We start from the raw sequence: 22,624 nt of genomic DNA on the forward strand, positions 1-22,624 counted from the left end.
TTTGTAATTACGCGCGAGTAGTAATGCACGGTGCACCGCGCTTTCCGGCATCCGGTTTACATAAGAACTTGCGGAATCACTAAATGTCATGTTGGTTCACTGTGGCCAAGAGCCAGCCCAGAGTCAACGCGATGAATCCGGCCGTTGTGCGTCGAGAAAACAGGGAGAGAGGGAGAGAAGGGAGGGAGCTAGCGGGCAGTAATTAAATGTGAATTATTTAGAGTGCGTTTTGTGCCGAGTCAGCTGCAGATATCCCCGATTCGCCGTCGGCGGGTACCGGCGTTCAAGGACCACGACACCTATAATGGAGCACTCTCGTATTCGCCCCCGTGACGAAATTACGCCATGCATGCGTCCGCGCAAACGTGCACGTGCGTGTATACAATCGCGCGCGCATTGTACAATGCACGAGCAACAATATGGGGCGGCATAGGTAAGGTAATTAGCGGAATCGAGCGGATTTCACCCCAATACCCCCGCGAACATTCGTTATCTTTCCATCGCGATACACGTTGATCGCGCGTTTCGCGTGCGGCGCGTTCGCCACCGGGCATCCCTTATGCATGGTATAACGCTACAGTTTCCGCGAGATTTCTCCGTTACATTACGTTAAAACAAATGCATTTTTCGTAGCAAACGGTTACGGAGCAGGGCGATCAACGCATGACCGCCAAAGGAAAAAGGGTGAAAAAGTTTCGAGCAGAAAATGGCGCGTACGATAAAAGATGCATGATAAGCGGCCGTTCCGTGCGTAGCTTTCCGTAACGCAAGCGGAGGGAACGGCTTAATCCAGAGATATGAAGTAATACGCCCTGTGTAACGCGCTCTCTCTTTCACGACACGAGCTAATAATAAATCTCAATCTCGCCGAGAGTCGGAATAATGCGTGCGCGGCGAGATAGCGTCTCAAGCGCGACTGACGATGAGTTTCGTTTTAATTAACGCTGGAATCGCTGCGAAATTACGATAGCATGATTAGCTCGACTGGCAACGCGTTCGACGTGGCTGCGACTTCGGAGACGCATAAAACGACGCTTCTATATCGCGACTGCGCTACTTATCGATTCATTGTAACGAGCTTCGTGGGTGTACTCTTGGATAACTATTCTTACGGAGAGAAAAAAGGAACGAGAAAAAAGGTCGAGTTAACTCTCGACGAAGTGCCAACGGCAACCCTCCATGGGTTTTTTGTTTTTTGCAATTGGACCATTTTTCAGTGAGTTACAGCGTTCCAAAGTATACTGTTTTATAATTTAAGTATATACATAAACCAAATCTTGTATCGAAAAATGTTTCTTACAAAAGTTTTATGACTTCAAGGGGGACATAAGATGCTGCCACTGATTTGACCTTGGGTGCACCTGTCAAGGTTATGTGAAGGTTAACTTTTTTTTTAATGGATCTCTTTATTTCTCATTATACAGTCTTGTAGCTTACCTCGAGAGCTTTTCAAAACGCTATAATAAAGTATTTTGTCGTGGCCACCGTCCTGCTGTCTTAAGCAACCAACGCCTTTCATGGTGTCCCATGAGCGTCGAGTTGGGTGCCTTAAAACCACCCAAACACGATCCGATCTGCAGGATCGATTTGTAGGAGATCCTGCAGATCGGATGGTGTGTAGGCTTGTCGGAACGACCAATTTATGATTATTCCGATATCGGACGGTTGGTCGGGTCGACCATACGATCTCCCGACTCCCCACTCCAACACTCTGCAGATTGTGTTGTGTCTTCTACAAGTTGGATCGTGTGTAGGACAATTGAACCAATTTCTCGACATTTGCCGTGCGACTGCCTATTGTTGTGCATCAAAATGTTGGAAAAGGAGAAAGAAGTTTGGAAGGAAATATTAGAATTATATAAAGATTGAATTTCAAAGTTTCGTAACTTGCACCAGTTACTAAAAATCTTAACGTCACGATTAATCGTTCTTGTTCACTCACACTTTTCCTCATTGTAGTATTTGTTATTAAAGGTGCATTCTTGTTTTGTTAGTAAAGGTGCAACCATATAAAGCAGTTCATTGAAAGTGTCATTATCCATTCGTAGAAAGTTTTTAAAGTCAACTGAATTTAATTCTTTGAGAATATTTATTGACTAAATTTTCGTCTTTGCAACAACCACTTTTTAGCCCAATATTTTCTTTTTCGTTTTTACATTGACATTTGGTTTTGCGACAGTAAAGTTAATGCAATCCCGATTTTTTGGGATTTGGAAAGTGAAGGAGTCATACTGATTTACGTATTTACACAGCAGAGCGAACCAACAGATTGACTCGTGTGGAGAGCAGCACCCGATTTATCCCCTCCTAACTATCCTGCAGATCGGACCAGTAGATCGGATCGTGTGTAGGGGGTTTAACTCTGCGTTTGGTTCATCCCACAGCGCCAGTTCTGCTTACCAAAAATGGCCCAGGTGGCACTCTGATCCGAGATGCTCGTGACTTCATAATTCAAGAAAGCCAGAGATCTCACCCATTTAAAGTTTGAGAATAGGTTGAGGTCGTTTCGGCCCCAAGGCCTCTAATCATTCGCTTTACCAGATGAGACTCGCGCGCGTTCCGTTGCGGAACGGAGACCCGGTACGAGTCGCGCACGCGGCATTTAGCCGAGTTCGACTGCCAGCTTTCCACTCGACGCGAGAGAAAAAAAAAAGGAAAGATATTCTCCGCAGCGGCCTCGGCGAGTGCAATTGCGAGCGCGGACCGGAAGAAGGGCGTAACTCGCACTGGTTAACTCGCTGGTTTGCCTCTTCTCGCCGGCCACTTCGTCCGAATCGTTTCCGGCTGGCGCGAAGCGGAGCACGAGTGCGAGCATAATATTTCCCACTTGAAACTTTCGGCGGCGAATCGGAAAAAATTGCTCGGCCGACAATCGGCTACTCGGCACGGTAATTCGAGCGGCCGCAATCGGTATTTATCGGTGGTGCAGGGCCCGCTCTCTTCGCAGTCGTCATCCCCTCTCCTTTGGCCGCCACCCTCGCCCGATTTTACACCGACCGTATAATCGCCGACGAGGCGAACTTTCCGAGACGAAAAGGAACTCCGATTCGTCTTCCTTCGGACGGTCATTGATGCTCGCCGCGCGGAGAGGCATTGAAACGCTACCGACGATTGATTCGTCTGAATGCAACGTCGATTTTCGACGGTGGCTCTAAATTACTGGACTCCGCCGCCGTGCCCTCAGCCCAGCTCGTCTCGCCTTTATTTCCGCGAATAGAATAAGATCTGCGTAAACTTGGCACACCTGAGTTTTAAAAGTTTTAAATTCGCAATACACGAAATTTTTGCGTACTTTGCGTATGTCCCCGTAATTTGTTAACGGTAAGAAGAAATCCGATCAATATTCCGTCCAGCGAAGTAATGGAACAGTATTCCCGCTTTAAACAAATATATAAAACTGTTGTATATGTAAGCACATAAGCATAAATAGATCTTTAAAAAATTAGCAGTTGAAAGGCAGTATCGACAATTCCATTAGCGTCGTGCCAAAAGTATCCTGCCACTCGAAAGAAAATCGATCTGCGTTACATTAGGAGAAATGGCTCGCGCATTGTGAAAGAAACGCGGCTGTCCTCTCAGCGCTCCTTTTAGCGTTTCGCGTTATCACACTTGTACGCACGGATACATTGATACGTTCAATCTTATTGTTAGCTGGATCCAGCGGTATACGTTCGTATAGATCGACCATTATCCGTAAGCATCGCTGGAGACTATTAATCCTAATGCCAATCGATTCAGTTGGCTGTGTTGTTCTCAGAACTGCGCGAGAAACGTTCAAACGGTTCCTTTTTTCATTTATAGGTGCTGCTTGCAGCTCACTGTGTTCAACTAATCGCCGATCGGAGAAATTGCTGGTTAAGACACATCCGTAATACGTCGCCAGACAGATCTCACGGCAGAATCTACAGAACTCGAGGTAGATCTCTGATAATGAATGTTGTAATCGTATTTGAATTATTAATTTCTGAATACTCGTATCTCGATAGATAGATATACAGAGAATAAATTCAGATCGTTACTAATAATAACCGTTATTAAATTTTAAATGAAATGTTAATGAAAAATGTAAATTTTAGAACACGTGAATAAATGAATAAGGTGCCTGGGCAGGAATAGATTCGTCCACATTTGTTCATATTGGGAACTCGTAGTCCGCGTGTAATCGGCGGAGAGGAACGGTGAGTAACGGCAGCGGGAGTGCTTACAACTTGGCGCAATAAATCTGGGAGCTATAATGCCCATATTCGATCTACGTTATATCATCATAAACGTGAACAAACTTTAACAGAGCACGGTAGTCCGACCACGTTTCTGTGCCAGACAGTAATACGTCCGACTCACCTAGTAGGCAATGCGTTAGGCAGACGTGCTTAGTGTCTAAGCCGAAACGTGTTCCTCGAAACTGTGAATTGCGCGATTCGTCCACGTACCGATCACAATTTAAACACACAGTATCAGGAAAAATAACTGGACACACAGTGCACGTTCTTTTAATTCCCGCGATAAATCGAAAATGACCATTCTTAGCGTGATGGTGAACATCGACAAATTGTTCCACGAGAAACTTCTTATCCCATTATCTTTCATCGCGACCCCCTTCGCGGTCGCCGTCCGCAGCGAGTGACCCTTAAATTTCGTTTCGCAGGACGGAGCTCGCATAGAGACCGTTTTAAAGCGCTGAACTACCCCGTGAAACTTTCCTCCCTTCCGGTCCGCCCCCAGCGGGATGCGACTGCGGGATCGCCGTCTTTTTCCGTTTTCCGCGCACGCACGCGGACGTTCACTACCGACTCAATACACGTTGAACTTTATATTGCCGGTCATTAAAAATGACCCGAGGTAGTTTGCGAGAGACAAAGGCGCGCGCGCGAGGACCGCGAGTTCTCTCCGACTATTACGGTCGTAAAATAAAGGCTGCACTTTTTTTCTGTCTCTTTCTCTCTCTCTTTCTCCTCTCGGTCGCCACAGCCACCATCACCGCCGTTGAATTAGACACGCCGCAGCCTCCGAACGACGGCTATTAGTCGGTGAAATTTTCCTCTGGAAACGGAAATCCAAGCAGCGCGGCGGCTTCCCAAACGACGACGCGCGCGCTCCGACTCGCGGAAATAATAGCCGGCTCCGGAATCTCCATTTCGGGGGCATTAGTCAGAGTTGAACTATGCATCACCAAGACGAGCGGCCGTTTCGTTATTACGTGTACATCGCGGTCGGAAACTCGAGCAATCCATCCTCGTATCCCTTAAGATCTACGCTTTTAACGCTTAATGCGCAAGACGTATCGCACCCGAGCATTACGATGGATTGGAATTCGCGTCCGTTCTCTGTCCGCGATAAGTCATCGCTCTTTGGCATTCAGGATGTGGACTGTTCGCACAGTTTGCACCATGCGATGCGATCATGTGCATCATGTAAAACGCAAACGTTTTCGAAACAAGAAAATGCTAATTGTCGTTCTTCACGTTCAAAGACAAATGCAATCGTTTTTAATACATATTAATGTGATTAAGTATGATAACTTTGATTATTATTTTTAGAGCCCTTTACGTAAACAAGAGAATGAGCCGTTATTTCGAAATGGTAAACGCCAATGATGCAGTGGATCAAAAATTCTTCGCGAAGCAGCTTTACCGCTGAATATCTATTTTCAGACGCCGATAAAAATCCAATCCTTTCCGGAGAAAATTGCAGCGGCTGCGCTTCAGAAATGGAAGGAACATCCGTAAATCGCGGATATTATCATCTCCGAGCGAAGAAACTCCAGTATCTCAGAGCTTACTCCTCATTTTCCCCCGCTTTCTGAATTGATTCGTCGAAGGTAATTTGTCAGCACGCGTACTCGTGAATATCATAAATATTGTCGACTTCGTCACCGTGACTACATTTTTACGACGATTTATGGCATCGATATTACACCATAATATTCGCCGTGCGTAATAAAAGTTGTTCCGGCTGACATTGATGTTTCATTATACAAGAGTTATATTTTATTCTTATACGCACACACACCAACGTATCACTTGTCATTGCACCATATTTCGCCAATAAGATAAATCCCTCTTCATTTGATACGTTTCATTTAACTAGACGCTCGATACATGCGTCTAGTTAAAAATTATAATTAACATTGCGAATTACGGATGTGCACGAATCGCGCACGTAATGCGCGCTATCGCATCCGGCTAAATGCCACGCGAGTTGCAAAACGTTGCGTCGACCGATATAGCAGCGCGACGTGCTAATTTGCAGAGTGCGACAATCACCATCTTCATTACACCGATTGTAACGGTATGCTTTTAATCACGGTATTTCAAAGCGACACTCGGCGAAACGACGCAACGAAGCCGGCCGGAATATATATCGGAATCATTTTGCACGCTCCACCGGAGGGTAACGCCATCACGATAATTAATGACGATCCGCGCGGGACGAAGTTTTGGTTCGTAAAACGTTTCGAGGGAGGATTTGCGTCGTGACGACGACGAATTAGCTCGCCGTCGCTCAAAGTCCATCAAGTTTCCCTTCGCGAATGTTTCGCAGGGCTTGCAGTCGGGAACGAGGGAACAAAATGCGACGGACAGAAGCGTTTTATTCGTTCATTAGTCACATAGACCAGATTGAATTCCTCTCGAGTTTTCTTCGCCGGATACGATCGCAGAACGGACGTGGGCGGGATCGGGTGGCAAGGAGACGAGTTGAGGTTACGAGAAGATCCTTCGTCTCCGAGGTTTTACGACCGGGAGGGAGACCAGGGTGAAAGTCAATTTTTCCCGAGGATTTTTATTAGTTAGGCTGAGCCGGTAAAATCGAGGAATGACGCAGCTGTCGCAGGCAGGACGCGACAGTAATTGACGATCCTTGGATTGATACTCGCGCGAAGCTCGATATTAAGATTTATCCATGGTTCGCAGAGAGATCAATATATCAAAAATTTTAATATACTAAAAACGTCGCGGCTTACCCACGGCAACTCTCAATTTTTTATATTAATTTTCTTGTGGGTTTTTTTCTGTTTTTTTTTAATCACTCACAACCGGAAGCTGATGGTTACTGAAATGTACCGATCACTTCGAAAATTTAATGGATACGCTGTAACCAAGTTTCCCCGAGAGCGTTTTAGTCGAGAGTGCCTGTCAATAATATCGGGTTTTAATACGGAAATATTAATTCGCTCCAATTATCGGCAGACTCGCGTTCGCTCAAAAATGTCAAACAAGTGACTATAATTGGCCGCATTCTTCCGGTTCCAGCGAGGTGGATCGGTTTCAATCGGCGAAGTCGTACTTTCGACGCGCGTGCTGAATACCGGCGTATCGGGTAGCAATGAAGTTAATTGATAAGCGCAAACCATTTCTCTCCACCCCTCGTCGGTCCGTGATCCCGGCGTATTCTGGGATTCTGGAATTCTGAAATACTCGCAACGTACACACACTTTAAATCGGCGAGCCGATATGCAACGGTGTCGCGAGCGGGCTCCTGTCAGCCTCGCGTATGATTTATTGCCGACACGAACAAGCTCCTCGTAATTTACGCACCCCACGTCCCCAGCGTCATCCACCCTCATCCCCCTCGGGCGTCGATGTTATTTTGCGAAACGTCCAAACAGTCGGGCGGTCGTGTAACGTTGACGCGACGAAAGGAACAATTCGCCTACCATTCGTGGCGCCGCATATCCGTTCTACCTCGTGGCTCGCGATAATTATTCTGAGCTTGATAATTATGACGTTTACTAGGAGGGAACTGTCGCGTCTCGATGCGACGATTAATAATGTACATTTTTTTCCATTACTCGCGTCGTCAACATCGATTAACTGTAAAACGAAAACGGTCAATCATGGCGCATCGCATTATCACTGATAACGGCGTGATAGCGATTTTCATATTCATCGACGTGTTTTCGCACATTTTCAACGAACTTTTTCATCGTTTCTCTAACAATGTGAAGGGATTAAAAAGGATTCTTTCCTTTATTCGAAAAAAAGTTAATAAAATTAATAAACTGAAATTAGATATAAATGGAGATTTCTCTCTCTCTAGCACGAGATAAATGTTTATTACCCCAACAGCGTTAAAATGTACAATAAATCATTATTATTTCTCAGATAGAATTTCGAGGAAATACGAACGAGTATTGGAAATCGATTCGCAGATAATTCGGCGCTGTTAAATTTACAGTGAGCCTTAAATTTAATTTGTACAGTTTATTATTAATAGCGGTTGATATAGTCGATCGATGATTAGAAAGCGAAATTTCAAATTAAAATACGCGCGGATTAATGTTGCCCATGTCAAAGTATACGAACGGAAATAGAAGCCGCTTGAATGCGCCAGATAATGATCGCGCATTTGGCTGCGCTTTATATTATAATAATATAATATTTATTCATTTGTCAGGGGTGGATATAATGCACTTACAATAATAATAATAATAATAATAATCAGTTTTAATAATCATCATTTGTATCGTAGTAATAAGCCCATTTTAATAATAATTGTTTGTAATAATTATTATAATATCAGTCCTAATCCATTAACAATCAGAACTGTTTGTAATAATAATCGTGGAGTTTAAATACGAATTGCAATGACGATCACGTTAAAGCTGGAGAATTTTTGGAAACGCCAACATGAAAAATAGACTCAAGCAATTTATATATCACTTTGCACTCACCACCATCATTTTGTGGCTATTTTTTCCACTTGTAAGATCGCGGCACCGTTCTTAGCTGAGAAGCCTTCACGCGATCCTTTGTTACGGATTACAAACGTTACGGAGTGCAATCCTCTTTTCTAAATTAACCTGCTCGGTTGCACTCGTCATTCGCCATCGCGAGGTGGAGTCTATTATCGTCGCGGATTGTCCGATTCTCCCTCGACGAGGGGTGGAATCTCGCCTTCTTTACGACGACGGTTTTGGCAAGCTCGTCGTAAATTCGGCAGATAATTCTTCCAAGCCTGACGTTAACCTACATTACGCACGATTTATTAGAGTTTATAACTTTACGGTATTCGGCGTCTTTCGGCGGTTAAGTTCAACTTCGCGAGGGAGTTACGCGGGATACGGGTTTGCCAACTAGCGGGAGTGACATTTCTGTGAGAGGGAGGAAAGAATATTCTCCGGTTGCCAAAGTGAGATCCTACGAGATCTCGTGGAGGGATGGGGCGAATCGTTATCGCCATCGTCGGCCATCCGTTATCAATTGCGGCTCCACTTACCCCGTTGCCCGATCATCACCATGGAGAAGAATCGTACTTTCAAAATTCCACTCACCCATGCTACCGCTTGGTACCTGAAATACAGAAACGCAAATGTTTATTTTCTGTTCGTCATCTTTATTATTTTCAAGAGAAAAACAGACAGCGTGCAATGTTGACCGATTTCGACGAATCTAAATAACAAAAATTAAAACAGAGAGAGAGTCGCAGTGTTATTTTTCCACGTATATAATTTTTTACGAAATTCCAGCTGAGGGAAATTCAGAAACTCGACGTCTAAGACACAGTGCAGACTAATAAGACAAGCGAGAGATGATACTACTATTAAATATGATCGTTCATACGAAGCATACCGCAACTCGCATTTGTTCGCCTAGATATTTGGGTTAATGAGAAGTTAAGCCATACCGTAACGTAGATGTGTGCCTAATACATTCCGCATGCTGTGTTGGATTCTCCTCGCCGAGGAAACGCGTATTGTTATGATGTCACGTCAGCTTTCTCAATTGCTATTCATCTTTACTGACGGACGGCATGCAAATCTATTCTCGTGCCATTCCGAATACGTCTCAAGCGACGCGCATCTGCGTCGGAAGTCTATTTATAATTGATACAACGCGACAGAATTAATGGTAGAATTCTTGGCTGTTCAAAAACACATATATCGTGAAATGTTACGTGCGCAGGATTCGATCCAAGTTAATATGACATAGAACCTTTCCTATTTGCAGTTCGTAGGTCCGTAAGGTTTAAATAATTACGTGCACGAGCCATTTCTTTCGGTACGCGAGTCTGGTAGCTCTCTCGCGACTTCAGTAATTCGGTTTGACAGTGAAATAGGAACGACTATTCGCCGACGCGTCTCTTGTTAGACAATTCCGAATTCGGCCTCTTGTAAAATTCATTTCCGGATTCACCACGATCGAGTTTGTTGCCGTCTTAATTCCTTTTTTGCATGCATCTTTCAATCATTTCTCACCAGCTCGCTAGCGTGATATGACGGGAGGAGAAAAAAAGAGACAAAGAGAGAGAACGGATCAGATCGTCGGGAATACCGATGAGAAGATCGGGCAAAGACGGTCAGGCGCGAAGCCCACCCTTACATTCGGAAATGAAATCCGAAATCCTATTTGGGCATGATCCCTTTAATCCGCGCTGGAAACGGATTATGGAAATAATTTCGCCGAGTCCTAATCAGCTTTCATTTACCACAACTCGATGAGAAATTTGCTGAATCTTTGACTCCCGCGCGTCAGAAAATAGAGATCGCGGATCTTCCAAACGCGAAAATTCCCGTTCTCTCACTCTCCGAGGGCGAGATTTTCGCGTGAACTTTCCGTGCTCGCTATAATTATACTAATGCCGTTAATGAACCGGCATCGATCGCGGATGAAAGCAGCGCGCCGGAGAGCTACGCGAGTCGGAACGCGCCGAGTACCGAGATAGAACGAGAGTTTTCAAAGCGGCGCGTAATTGTTTATAACGTAGAATTCTTGACTTGACTCTGCGCGATAGTGAAAATCGAAGGAAAATAAAAAGAACTGTAATCGAGAAATCGTATCCTCTTCGCGTTTGCTCAAGTGTCCACGCGCTGAATAATTTCCGCTCACGAGTATCACGAATCGTCCGTACCGCCTGCGCGGAAATCATTACCGCGAGCGGGCTCGCATCCCCCGCGAAGTCGATATCGCTCTCGTTCACGATGGAGACGAGCGCTGATCAATATTAATCGCATTCCGCCACTGGTGACGGGTTCCTCTGATTGACGACGACGATTAATGCGGGTCGTCGGCTTATGCGCCAAATAAACCGGCCGATTCTCCGTGTGCACACGTGTGCGTGCGTGCAAGCTCGCCGCAGAGAGCTTGTGGGCCGCCTGTATTTAGATACATCCTGCAATTTACATGACCGGGAGGAGCATGAGAGTGCGTGCGGCTACTTCACGCACCATCATGCGCTCGTGCGGACACGCGCGTGTGCGGGAGCTAAGCACCAGGTCGTCGTGCACAGCCCGTTCGCCCGGCGAACAGAATTTCCATCTGGCACCATCGTTATCGCCAAACAGCCACGGGATTCGGTGCGACTAAACAGTTGCACGTCCCGTGCCGGCTTTCCTCTCGAGCTCTCCGCTTGCCGGCATTCCCTCGTCGCGCGGAATCGGTCGGACGGGGAACAGTACGTGAATAATTCATCGAGTTCCGAGGCGCTTTCCGGTCGTCGCGGCTCGCAACCACCTCGTCGTCCCGCCCGCGCCCACCTCCGGTTTGCCTTTTTTCCCGTCTATTTTTTCTTCGCTTTTTATTTTATTTTAGCTTCTTTGCCTTTGGAATTCATAGTTCGTTAGCGTCGGGCCAAACAGAACGCAGACGCGGCCGGCATGTTGCCGCCGTTAATCGCGGATGCACGCGGCTGTTCCGCCGCCGTCCGAGAAGGATTGCGACGCTGCGGCAATCAGATTTAACGACGCTGCGGTTGGTCCCGGCTGCGTGCTGCGAAATTGACCTTTTCGTAACCGGATCGATCCTCGCGCGGTCGACGAAATCCGAGGTCCTCGGCACAACGAGCAATGTGTCCCGTTGTTCGTTGAAATTATTCTAATAACGAGGTCACGTTACAGCGATCGATACTCCCCGTCGAAGTGCCGGGCGCGCATTAATAATTCCGATTATGATTGCACAGGTATTTTTCCCGTGGACGTCATTAGCGTTCCGATTACGATGGAGATAGATTGCCGTGTGCGCGACAACGCGATTGCGGGCGTGTGTGTCGTTAAGTTTTCGTCAAGAATTAATGGCCCGGGTGATTAAAACGAGGTAAATTGCGGCAAAATAATTCGTATGAGATTAAATGACGCCACGTCAACCGTTAGCACAGCAAAGGTTGACGTTATGTCCGTATCGTAAAAGCATTCACACACACATTCTTTTGTGTGCATTATATATCGTCGACTTCTCAAAAACCTTCACATCCTCCTTCTCTACGTGACGGTGCTCGTTTATTACATCTTGCGGAATAACATCATGATATTAAAACTTTGTACTACGCCGCGGTATGAAGCGAACACGTACGTTTTCTAGCTTCCATCATATACAATTATGTTATTTACGTTAACGTCACTTTCGTAAAACTGTAATTGTGGCCACGAGCAGACGTCGCATAATTTCAAAAATGTTTACTCAGTTAGATATCAAATACAACCGATGTGCAATTTGCGACGGTGCTGTATTAATTAACAATACTCTACTTATTATTCCGTATCGACGTTTCAGCTTGGATGCATGAATAAAGCAAAACGATGAATTAATTACGATTGGCAATGATAGATATATATATATAACTCGCCTATAACCGTCCGTTAAGTACTTTCCAATAATGACGCGATAAAGAATATATAAACGCCGACGCTACGTGGAATTCCTCATAAACAGGTGACCGCGTTAAAGCAAGAAACAGAAATCTCAAATGGTCAGGGAATTGATTAAAGCTTTTCGCGCGGCAGCGGCGGGATAATGTACGAAGCATATTATCGATATCGATTATCGTTATTTTTGTAAGCTTCTACGATGACTGGGAATCGGCCGGTCCTAGACAGTCCCGCAACCACGGCGGATATGAGAGTTCGTTACATATCGAATTATCATCCTTCCCGATGCACGTAGTTGCAACGGTGGTGTGCAAGAGATGGTGGTGCAGTATACGAGGAACAGCTGGCGCAACCAGATACGCCGGCAAAACATTTTCACCTCGCTGAATTGTCAACGACATCGTGCGAGCGGCGGCTTAATCCGCGTCCAGCTTTTTCCTCCCATCCGTTTCGTTTGCTGGCGTGTACGAGCGCGACGTGTATCGATTATGTTCGCTGTATCAAAGTGGCTTCGTTTGCCGCAATCGCGAGGACCGCGTGTTTTTCCCCGCCGACATGCATAGAAGGGCATCCCCTGGCGCTGTAACTGGCTCTTTTTAATGACAGTTCCGTCAAGTTGACGGCGCGGTATCGTCACGGGTCTCGTTAGCAAATTCGATGACAGCGCTCGCCGTTAGTGTCATCGATCCCAGAATCTCGTTACTTTTCTCGATACAGTAGCGGCGAATGCAGGGGGAGGCAAAGAGGAAAGCGGCCGCGAGATAAAATATTGTGCGGTTCTGCAATGGTATATTTCATGCAGATGACATTGGCTTTCGTTAACCCTTTTTTCGGGAGTTGGCGACATGTCCAACTTTGATCCCTCAAAGTGAGATGAAATATAACAAAGCTCGCCGTATCTTTCCCGCGGGGGAAATGCGCTTACTCTTTACGCTCCGTCTTTAAATACGACAAAAACGAAATATTCGATAAAATTACTGGAGTTATAGTCAAGAGATTACTGTTATTAAAATAAACTAACATTATTAAATTTAAATACGACGAGAACGAAATAATCGATAAAATTACTGGAGTTATGTCAAGAGATTACTGTTATTAAAATAAAACAACATTATTAAATGACACTGATGAGACGTGAATAAAATACATCATTCGTTTTACAAACGTTCACGTCGTAGAAAATCCTTAATCTTCTACGTTACGATCAGTCGATCGCTATTTATGCTTTTTACCGAGTTCATCGTGCTACTGTCCATATGTCAATCTCGCGAAATTATGCGTTTTGCGCGCTCAGCCCGATGGTACTTATCGTCGATTTCGTACGGCATTTCACTGGAATAATTTCTCATAGTCAGCGGAACAACACGCAATAAAACGGCTCGTACTGGTTGGCGATGTTTTTTATAACGAAATCGATAAGTCGAGCGTATCGCCGCCTGATCGACAGTCTCGGAGGGGGAAAAAAAATAGAAAAAAAGAAGACTAAAAAATCGAATACGCAAAAATCCAACTCCAACCGGGCGTTATCGGGCTCTCGCACGTTAGCTATCCGGACGGCTGATTTTAATCCGTTAAATGCCATTTCCTTGTACACGTCAGCTGCGAACCGATGAGCTTCGGAGGCATCGAATGTCCGGCGCTTCGCCCGCCATTTACCGGCTAGCTCGCCGCTCTCGAGTGCTCTCTTATGCCATTCCGTGCCGATTGCATCGAGATACGCGTCTGTGTATGTGTGTACAGGAGCATACGTATGTGTACATGCCTATACATACGTCGCTCACGTAGTCCACACCGAGAGAACGAAATTTGCTCCAACCTATCAACGAACGCACCACCATCGTGGCCGCATTCGATTGTATGGGCGGTGAAGATGAAGGAAAAATCGGGAGTACTAGGACAATTTGGCTGGCCTGGTCGAAAATGTGCGTACCGCCACACGAGATCGCGAGATGGGAATCTGAAATTTCCGCTATCACGGCGAAATCACGGCAATATCATGGCGCAAAGTCTGAGCCTCTTGAATGTCAGAACTACGCTTCGATATCCTCTTCCGCGCGGCGTATCGCGCAGTCGTGTATAAATTGGACCGACAAAGATTTTAATCGAGATTCAGCCGAAACGCATAAAGTGCAGATACCAACAACGGCGCATTTGCAGTGGCCAAATCGTCGATGCCGAATCGTGGAGCCGCGAGAAACGAATAAAGTTGCATTCGTTCGCTCGTACCGTACATTGGCGAGCGTCTCGCAGTTCTCGCGCGTCGCAGATCGCAATCGCCGACTCGGGGACAGAATGCAGTGGGATAATATTTCGTAGCGTTATCTGTTGGTGGACTCTCTCTCGTCTTTCTCCCGTGTGAATGTTCAGAGAGAGCTCTGAGGACCGTTCGTTACGTTCACGCCGACGTCGCTATCCGCGAGATAGCGCATCATTCCGACGAGAAAAGCAGGATGAGAGAGAGAGAAAGAGGGGATACAAGAGAAAAGAAAACGCGAACAAACAGGGGAAAAAAGGGAATATTCCGATATACCGAATCCCCCTCGGTACAAGAGAGGGTACACCCTCCGCGAGGCTCATAAATCCTGGCGTTCGCAAACTCGTTTCGTCGTGGCCGAGGCCGCGTGACGCTGTGTGCCCCGTTATAATTAACATAGGATGACGCGCGGTATAAATTACAATTACACATGATTTACTGGACGCGATAGCCGCGGGCTGGCGTCCTTCGCTGCCACCGCTTTCTCTCTCTTCCCCGCGTTCTCCTGCGTTTTCCACCTTATCGCGTCCTTTGCCCTTCGCACCCACCGTGTCCCGACGTTTTTAAAGCCGTACCCATGACCCCCACGGGGGTGCTATCCCGACGGCTATCCTCGCACATCCCGGATGAACCTCTTCACGGCGGATTACTGAATAAACATATCCGCGCCGCTAAAGTTGCGTTACTTCTCGCTATCGTAGTGCAGGCGACGTAAAAACTGTTAAAAGTAACGTTTGTAAGAAGTCTGTGGTGTTAACGCGCCACAAATAGACGGTAAAGCGACACGTGACTCCGCGTATTGCACAATATGTGTCATTTTCACGTCAGGCTCACCGTCTATAAGGCGACGCGACGAAAATGCGCATCGAGAAACTCCCTCCAACACGTCGCGACTGCCAGATACACGTGTACACATTTTTCCCGAATACCAGATGTTACATCGCACGCAACGTACGTGTTGCATCTCGGATCCGAGGATAAACACTTTCGAACACGTACGAGAGATACAAAATGAAAAAAAAAAACAATAAAAAACTATCTTGAATTCGAGTGTATAATTTATCTCTTTTCAGATACAGAACAGTTCTTTCTTGAGAATTTTATTTAGACACTGAGAGAGAAAAATCCCGGAGCTTTTCCGCTTGTTTAAAAAACGAATGTGGTGCAATAAAATTTTAAACAAGACGTGCGACAAGTCTGGCAATTGCGGGGAGATCCTGGCAGTCTATCACGTGATGCAAATTCGTAACTGGATCCAGATAACCGGGTAAAAGCTGTTGTGAGCCTAAGACGCGTCGCGGAGCGATTTCGCAGCGGCGGTTTGCATGTCTGAAAATGTATGTGCCAGGCCGTGCCGAGGTCGAGGCGCATGCTAGTCAACGACAGCGGGAGTCCTCTTAATTATGCCAGCCAGTCCTGCACGAGACACAATATGGAAGTTGCGAATAATAATTTCAGCTTTCCTGAAACCCACGCCGAACTTCCCGAAGAATTCAGGCGGCACCAGAAATGCCTGCGGATTCGCGTTGTTACCACGCTGAGTGTAAGTAATTGCCCACGCGCGTTCCGTCGCATATCGCGTTAATTATCGCGACCGAATTAAACACGGTACCATCGGCACCGAAAGCGGAACTCATCGCGTTCTAGTTAAGTTTGTTCGCGAGTTCAAATCGCGAGCGTATCGCGCGTAGGGATCGGAATTTCACGTATTTTTTATTCTTACATAGCCATTCTTGCGCGTGCACTTATATGCACTACGATACTCGTTCCACGTGTTTTGTGAGATTACAATTTTCAATTGTCACAGGAGCTTAAGGGCTCAGCCGATAGGATATTTCTGCGTTCCGATGCTTCTTGCCGCAAGGAACATAATCTGGGTACGCCAAGACAGTTTACAGCCCGGCGAAATCCTCCGGTGGGTTTTACCTTCCATCAAACGAGACAGTGCAGATGCATGGTGCACGACACCAAGACACGAAGGAATTTATTTCGGGCGTATGATTTGCGTGTAATTGTCGGAAATCGCTTTGCGCATCCCAAGGAACGTCTATCTGTTCTGTCCGCCGGCGCGTCCGCTGATCGTTCTCGTCGATTCGTGATAGTCACGCACGCCGGCAGTGCCGTCGCGGACAATATCAGCGTTTTTATTATGACAGCTGGTAACCCAAACCGGTAAGCATCAAAGACGGATGCGCTATTACCCGTTTAAAGCAATTTCCGGAAATCCCTCGTGACGTTCGACAAATGGACTGGAGTCATAAATACTTCCGCAGTTCTGGGCTGTAGTACGACGAACGCTCGTTCCCTTTCGCATCCTTCCTCCTTTCCACCCTACTGTCCGCCACTTTCCTCCATGGGCGTCTCGTGAAAGATTAATGCGAATTTTATTATTACGACTGTTATACGTAGGACACTAACTTGGAAAAGACAACGTTTCCATCGTAACGTTCTGTCGTTATTACCGAACTTATCCCCGGGTTGTCAGAATTCGCTTCGATAATGTCGAGGGTTACAGTGAGGTAGCCCTCGTAACTTTCGCAAGCACTTTACGTGCTTTATACCGACATCCATCGGCATCACGGGCGAATCGTTCATTCATCGCGAATTACAGATGGCAGGGAATTGTGATATCTAATTAAAATAGGTACGAGTGCGCCGTTTTATTACGGAGAGAATAAACCCCGCCGCTGGCGCCCATTAACGAGCAGAATATAAAAACGCGAAAAAACGCATTTTCCTCCCCCTTCGTTAATCAACCACCTAAAATGAAACAAACGAGGCTCATTCTATTTTTTTCCTTGTCTAAATATCCCGCCGATGTTGCTTGATGATACTTCATTAAACGCAAATATCGCAAACGACGTATTCGAGGTATCATTTAATAGACTTAATGTAACAAGAATAATCATAAAACTGTAATTAAGAAATAGCGTAATCACAGCAAAAAAATAGTCAAAGGATCATATAAAAATCGTAGGATTAGCAGCATGAACTCTTGCTACATTTTATTGCTGGGTACCAGCGATCGTCCGCGTGCAATCCTCTCGACGAAGTGGATTGCCGGCGCTTTGTCGAGCTGGGATTTAACGCGACCGCGATGCACGAACCTCGGCTCAGTCGACGTGCACTCATCGTGTACGTCGCATTAAAAGATGCATCAAGTTTTCCCGACGAATTGTGAACAACTACCTGCCTACCGTGTCGCTAACCGAAAAGAGCACGTGCATGCGTGAGCGCCAAACTCGTCCGTAAATGTTTGCCTCCCGTGGATTCACACAGGCGCGCACGTGCGTCGCGGGCAAATTTATCCATCGAGAATGGAACGATCCGCCGCGCCGGTGGTTTATTTAAATTTTGTGTTTCCTGCTGCCGATCGGTCTCTTCACAACTGCGCAAGTTACACGGGTGTTCTATATTTGTATTTTTGCGGAAGCTACGTTTTACGACATAAGTTTGCACGAGATAAATGAATAAACATGTAGTATCAAAGACGTCATGTTCTCTGACAGTAAATTCTATCTTAGAACAGTACATTCCCGTAATTTTATTGGCATCTTGGAAAATATTATGTCGGTTAATTTTATTTAAATCTATATTGTCCTGCTGGAAAGTTAGACATTTCTCTTTGAGATCACGACGCCATAACGTTTTACTTAACTGCTGTTTTGCCGCGATTACATCGGTAGACTTTGAAGAGCTCGATTGCTCCGTGTTACGACGTCGGGCGACAGCGAGATTTCACTTTCTTGCAATGTCAAGAAAAACGGTGCCTGATACGAATGGCCGGGTACAGTAATTAAGGCTGACAGAAATAGGCAAACATGAAAAATGGAGAGAGAAGGGCCGAAAAACATGAACCTCCGCAATTTATATCGGCTCTATCGGTCCACTGAGTTTTTCATTTGGACATGGTTCATCAGTTCCATGCGTAATGTACACCATTGTTCTCGAACGAATTTCATTGCCTGAACAAACACGAACTAATCGTGAGAATAAATCGATCACGCGTAATAAGAGAAAAAATGTGGCAAGTTCTTCTCCTTAATTTGTTGTTGCATAATTTACAGTATAATATAATAGCACAAGAACATTTATTTAACATTTTGAAAGCGACAATGCTTTATGCAATATTGTCGTTTAATTTGCTGACAAGCTGAAAGAGCTTGTTTGCAATGTAAAATGCCAACTTACAATGTTAATATATGAAGATATATTGGAACAGATATAGTCTATTAACGTCAATTTCTTAAATAACTTATCTAAGACATTCATATCATCTATTTGACTTATGATCTCGCATTCTATTATATATTATGATATAGATATTTCAATAATATCAATTTCGCGATTTCGTAATGTTATTTAGTTCAAATGATATTTATGCTCGCAGTTATTATTCGTGTGCTTTCAAACTCGTGTGCTACGATTGAGAACTTACATGGACTCGATAAAAAGATTTTCGCGCGAGTTTCGAGTAAAAAGAGTTTCTCGTTATTTCTCTCGTTATCGATAAGACAAAAGATGGCAAAGAATATAAGATACACTGTCGCCATGATAGTTTGCATCGTGTGTTGTTTGTGCATCATCACGACGAAATCAGCGAATATATTGGCAATCCTTCCGACACCTTCCTACAGTCATCAGATACCTTATCAAATATTATGGACCACTCTGAGCCAACGAGGACACAAAGTTGTCGTTATAACGACGGATCCGATTAATGATCCCAGTTTAAAAAATTTAACGGAAGTCAACCTTCAATCCAGTTATTATTTAATGAGGAACCTCAAGTTAATTGGAGATGATGGCGCCATACCGTGGTTTAATATCTTACGCGGACAGATCTGGCAGGTCTCGCAAGATTTAGCGTCAATGATTTATGAACATCCGGAAGTGCAAAAATTATACGTGCCAGACAGTGACGAAAAGTTTGATGTAGTAATAATAGAAACTTTTACTTTGCCTAGCCTTTATCCTTTGGCGTATAGATTTAACGCACCTCTTATAGGTAAAAAGCAAGAATAGCAACTAGCATTATGATCATTACAAGATCCGCAAACGTGCACGCATCTCGTATCATCGTTTTTTCAATAAAATTCCTTGATTACGATTTATTTCAATTGTTAATTTTTGTTATAATTTTCTAAATTCTTTGGTATTCTGCTAAAATAAATTTTTATCTCGAAATCTCAACTGACATATTTTAGTTACTCTCACAACTTTTTGCGATCGTTTACAGGTTTATTGTCTTTAGGAATAGCATCTAGTCAATATTATATATACGGCGCGCCGGTTTTGCCGTCGCATCCATCGTCTTGGGAAATGGAAAAGGATGTCACTTTAAATCTGTCCTTCTGGCAGAGACTCAAGAACTTCATCCGACAGTGGTACCATATTTATTGTGTGTTTAATCACTTCTACCCGCAACATCAAGCGTTAGCGGAAAAGTATCTTGGGAAGTATCTTGGGAAGGATATACCGCATATATATGACATAGAGAGGAATATGAGTGTCATTTTTCACAATCAGGAGGAAGTCATCACTTATGCTAGACCAAAAACGACTAATATTATACCATTCACCGGTCTTCACATTTCAAAAAAACCTGCACGTTTACCAAAAGTAATCATTACGTTTAAGTGATATCGTCGAAAATTTCATACAATGTCGTTCATTGCATTATTGCATTATATATTATTTATTTCATACCTAAAATCAATTTTCTCGTAAAATGTTGCTTCTTTCTTCAAGTACTAATCAACCATAATTATCTCGTTCCAGAATTTGGAAAGATTTTTGATGAATGCGCCGGACGGATTTATTTACTTGAGTCTAGGTACAAACGTCAGATTGTCGGTAGCCGAACATATGATAGACATATTTCGCAATGTACTTGCAAATTTGCCGTGCAAAGTCTTGTGGAAAATAGATATGCAATTATCGAATAAGCCTGATAACATTTACATCTCTAACTGGTTTCCTCAGCAAAGCATTCTTGGTAAATCAACGCGAGTGTTATAAAGAAGAGTAAAAGAAGTTAAAAAACGAAATATATATATATACATATTCTTGTACATGTATATTATTCGATATAATTATAGTATAATTTAGGTATATATATCTTTTTCGTTTCGCAGCTCATCCAAAACTCAGACTGTTCGTGTATCAAGGTGGCCTTCAAAGCACCGAAGAAGCAGTTTATTATGCAATACCTCTCTTGGGAATACCCATGTTTGCCGATCAGTTCGTCCAAGTTAACAAAATGGTATCTCTCGGCGTTGCAAGGCAACTAGACTATTTAAATATATCGGAAAAGAGTTTAAACGCCTCTATAATGGATATGTTAAATGATAATAGGTAATTCTACTATGATTGAACGCATGACAAGTCATTAATTTATTTCTAATAATCTAATTTGTTTATCGTGCGGTATATTTTCATTTAATTAAAATCAGCATTTAATTATAGAGTATACATTATTATTTTCTATCTTCAGATATAAAGAAAGAATGCTCAAGATAAAAGCACTGATTCGCGATAAACCCTACGATCAATTAAACAATACAATTTGGTGGATCGAGTTTGTGATTCGTCACAAGGGTGCTCCTCATCTTCAAAGTAGCATTGCTCATTATCCTTGGTATCAGAGATATGATATGGACATAATAGCATTTTTGTCAATTGTAATATTTGTAGCGTTGCTTTGCGGGTTAATAGTTGTATATAATGTGGTAAAAATTATATTTAATTGTTATGCAAAAACAAAAAAAGAAAAAATTAATTAACATTTATTAAAAATAAAGCAACAAATACACGTGCACACTTTTAATCAAATTACTAATATTTGTAATATATGTAATGTATATAATATTTCTGATTGTGTACCGTTGTATGATTTTATTTCTAAATGAATCCTTCTACCTAACGCATGCGCACAAAAACGTGATATAGAAACTGAACGGTTATCATCAATAATTGTTCGATGAAACGTAATGCATACCTACCTACTAAATAATTGTATTCCCGAGTGTAAAGTTCTTGTCTGTATATAATTTTCGTGCATAGAAGAGCTATAATGGAAACGACGCAAATGCATAATTGAAGATGGCAGGGTATAACAAACCTTTAAATGAAATGTATTTTATGAAAAGGTTATTGCACTGGATTAATCCAACATAATGGCACATAAAATATGAATTGCACGTTCCTTCGCGGAAAGTCAATTTAAAAATTCCAATGAGCAAACGTATTTGAAACCGGGTTAAATTACTATGGAGCTTTTTACAAAAATTTATCAGAACGCATTTTTGTTTTAATGCCTACGAGCGCAAATATTATTCATATGATAAACAGCAGCGACATAAATTGTATAGATAAATTAATTGCATCCGAGAATTTATTAAAAATTAAGAATTATGAGTATAATCGCATTGGTTAATATTTTGTAATTTTAGTTGTTCATGTTACTGTACACGTGTACACGTAGCCTTCCCACACATATGACATGCTCGTATCAATGTAGAAATTCTATAATTATCTATCTTTGGCAGATAACATAGCGTATTGCATATGCATATCCACCGCAAATAATACCGACATTATTTATTCAGCATTCAGAATAATGCGCTCCGTCTTTCTAGCATGATATGGTTGATATCCAACGTCGCGTTAACATCGTGAATGGCGATTACATATAATAAGGATTTTTACCGACTTATCTCTGCAACCTTTTTCCTGTCATTATCGGGAAGACCCTTTCTTTATCGTATAAGCAACATCCTCGGGAGGTT

General features: G+C 43.8%; 1 protein-coding gene across 1 annotated transcript; it reads left to right on the top strand.

Annotated features, from left to right (window-relative positions):
* Positions 1–18,122: 18,122 nt before the first annotated feature.
* LOC105277963 (UDP-glucuronosyltransferase 2B19-like) lies at positions 18,123–21,640 on the top strand. The gene is made up of 5 exons (XM_011336720.3): positions 18,123–19,842; positions 20,074–20,456; positions 20,616–20,832; positions 20,972–21,191; positions 21,331–21,640. The coding sequence occupies exons 1-5, from the start codon at positions 19,206–19,208 to the stop codon at positions 21,617–21,619; spliced, it is 1,746 nt and encodes a 581-aa protein (XP_011335022.1). The 5' UTR covers positions 18,123–19,205; the 3' UTR covers positions 21,620–21,640.
* Positions 21,641–22,624: the final 984 nt, after the last annotated feature.

The sequence above is a fragment of the Ooceraea biroi genome, chromosome 1, assembly GCF_003672135.1.
Source record: "Ooceraea biroi isolate clonal line C1 chromosome 1, Obir_v5.4, whole genome shotgun sequence".
NCBI lineage: Eukaryota > Metazoa > Arthropoda > Insecta > Hymenoptera > Formicidae > Ooceraea > Ooceraea biroi.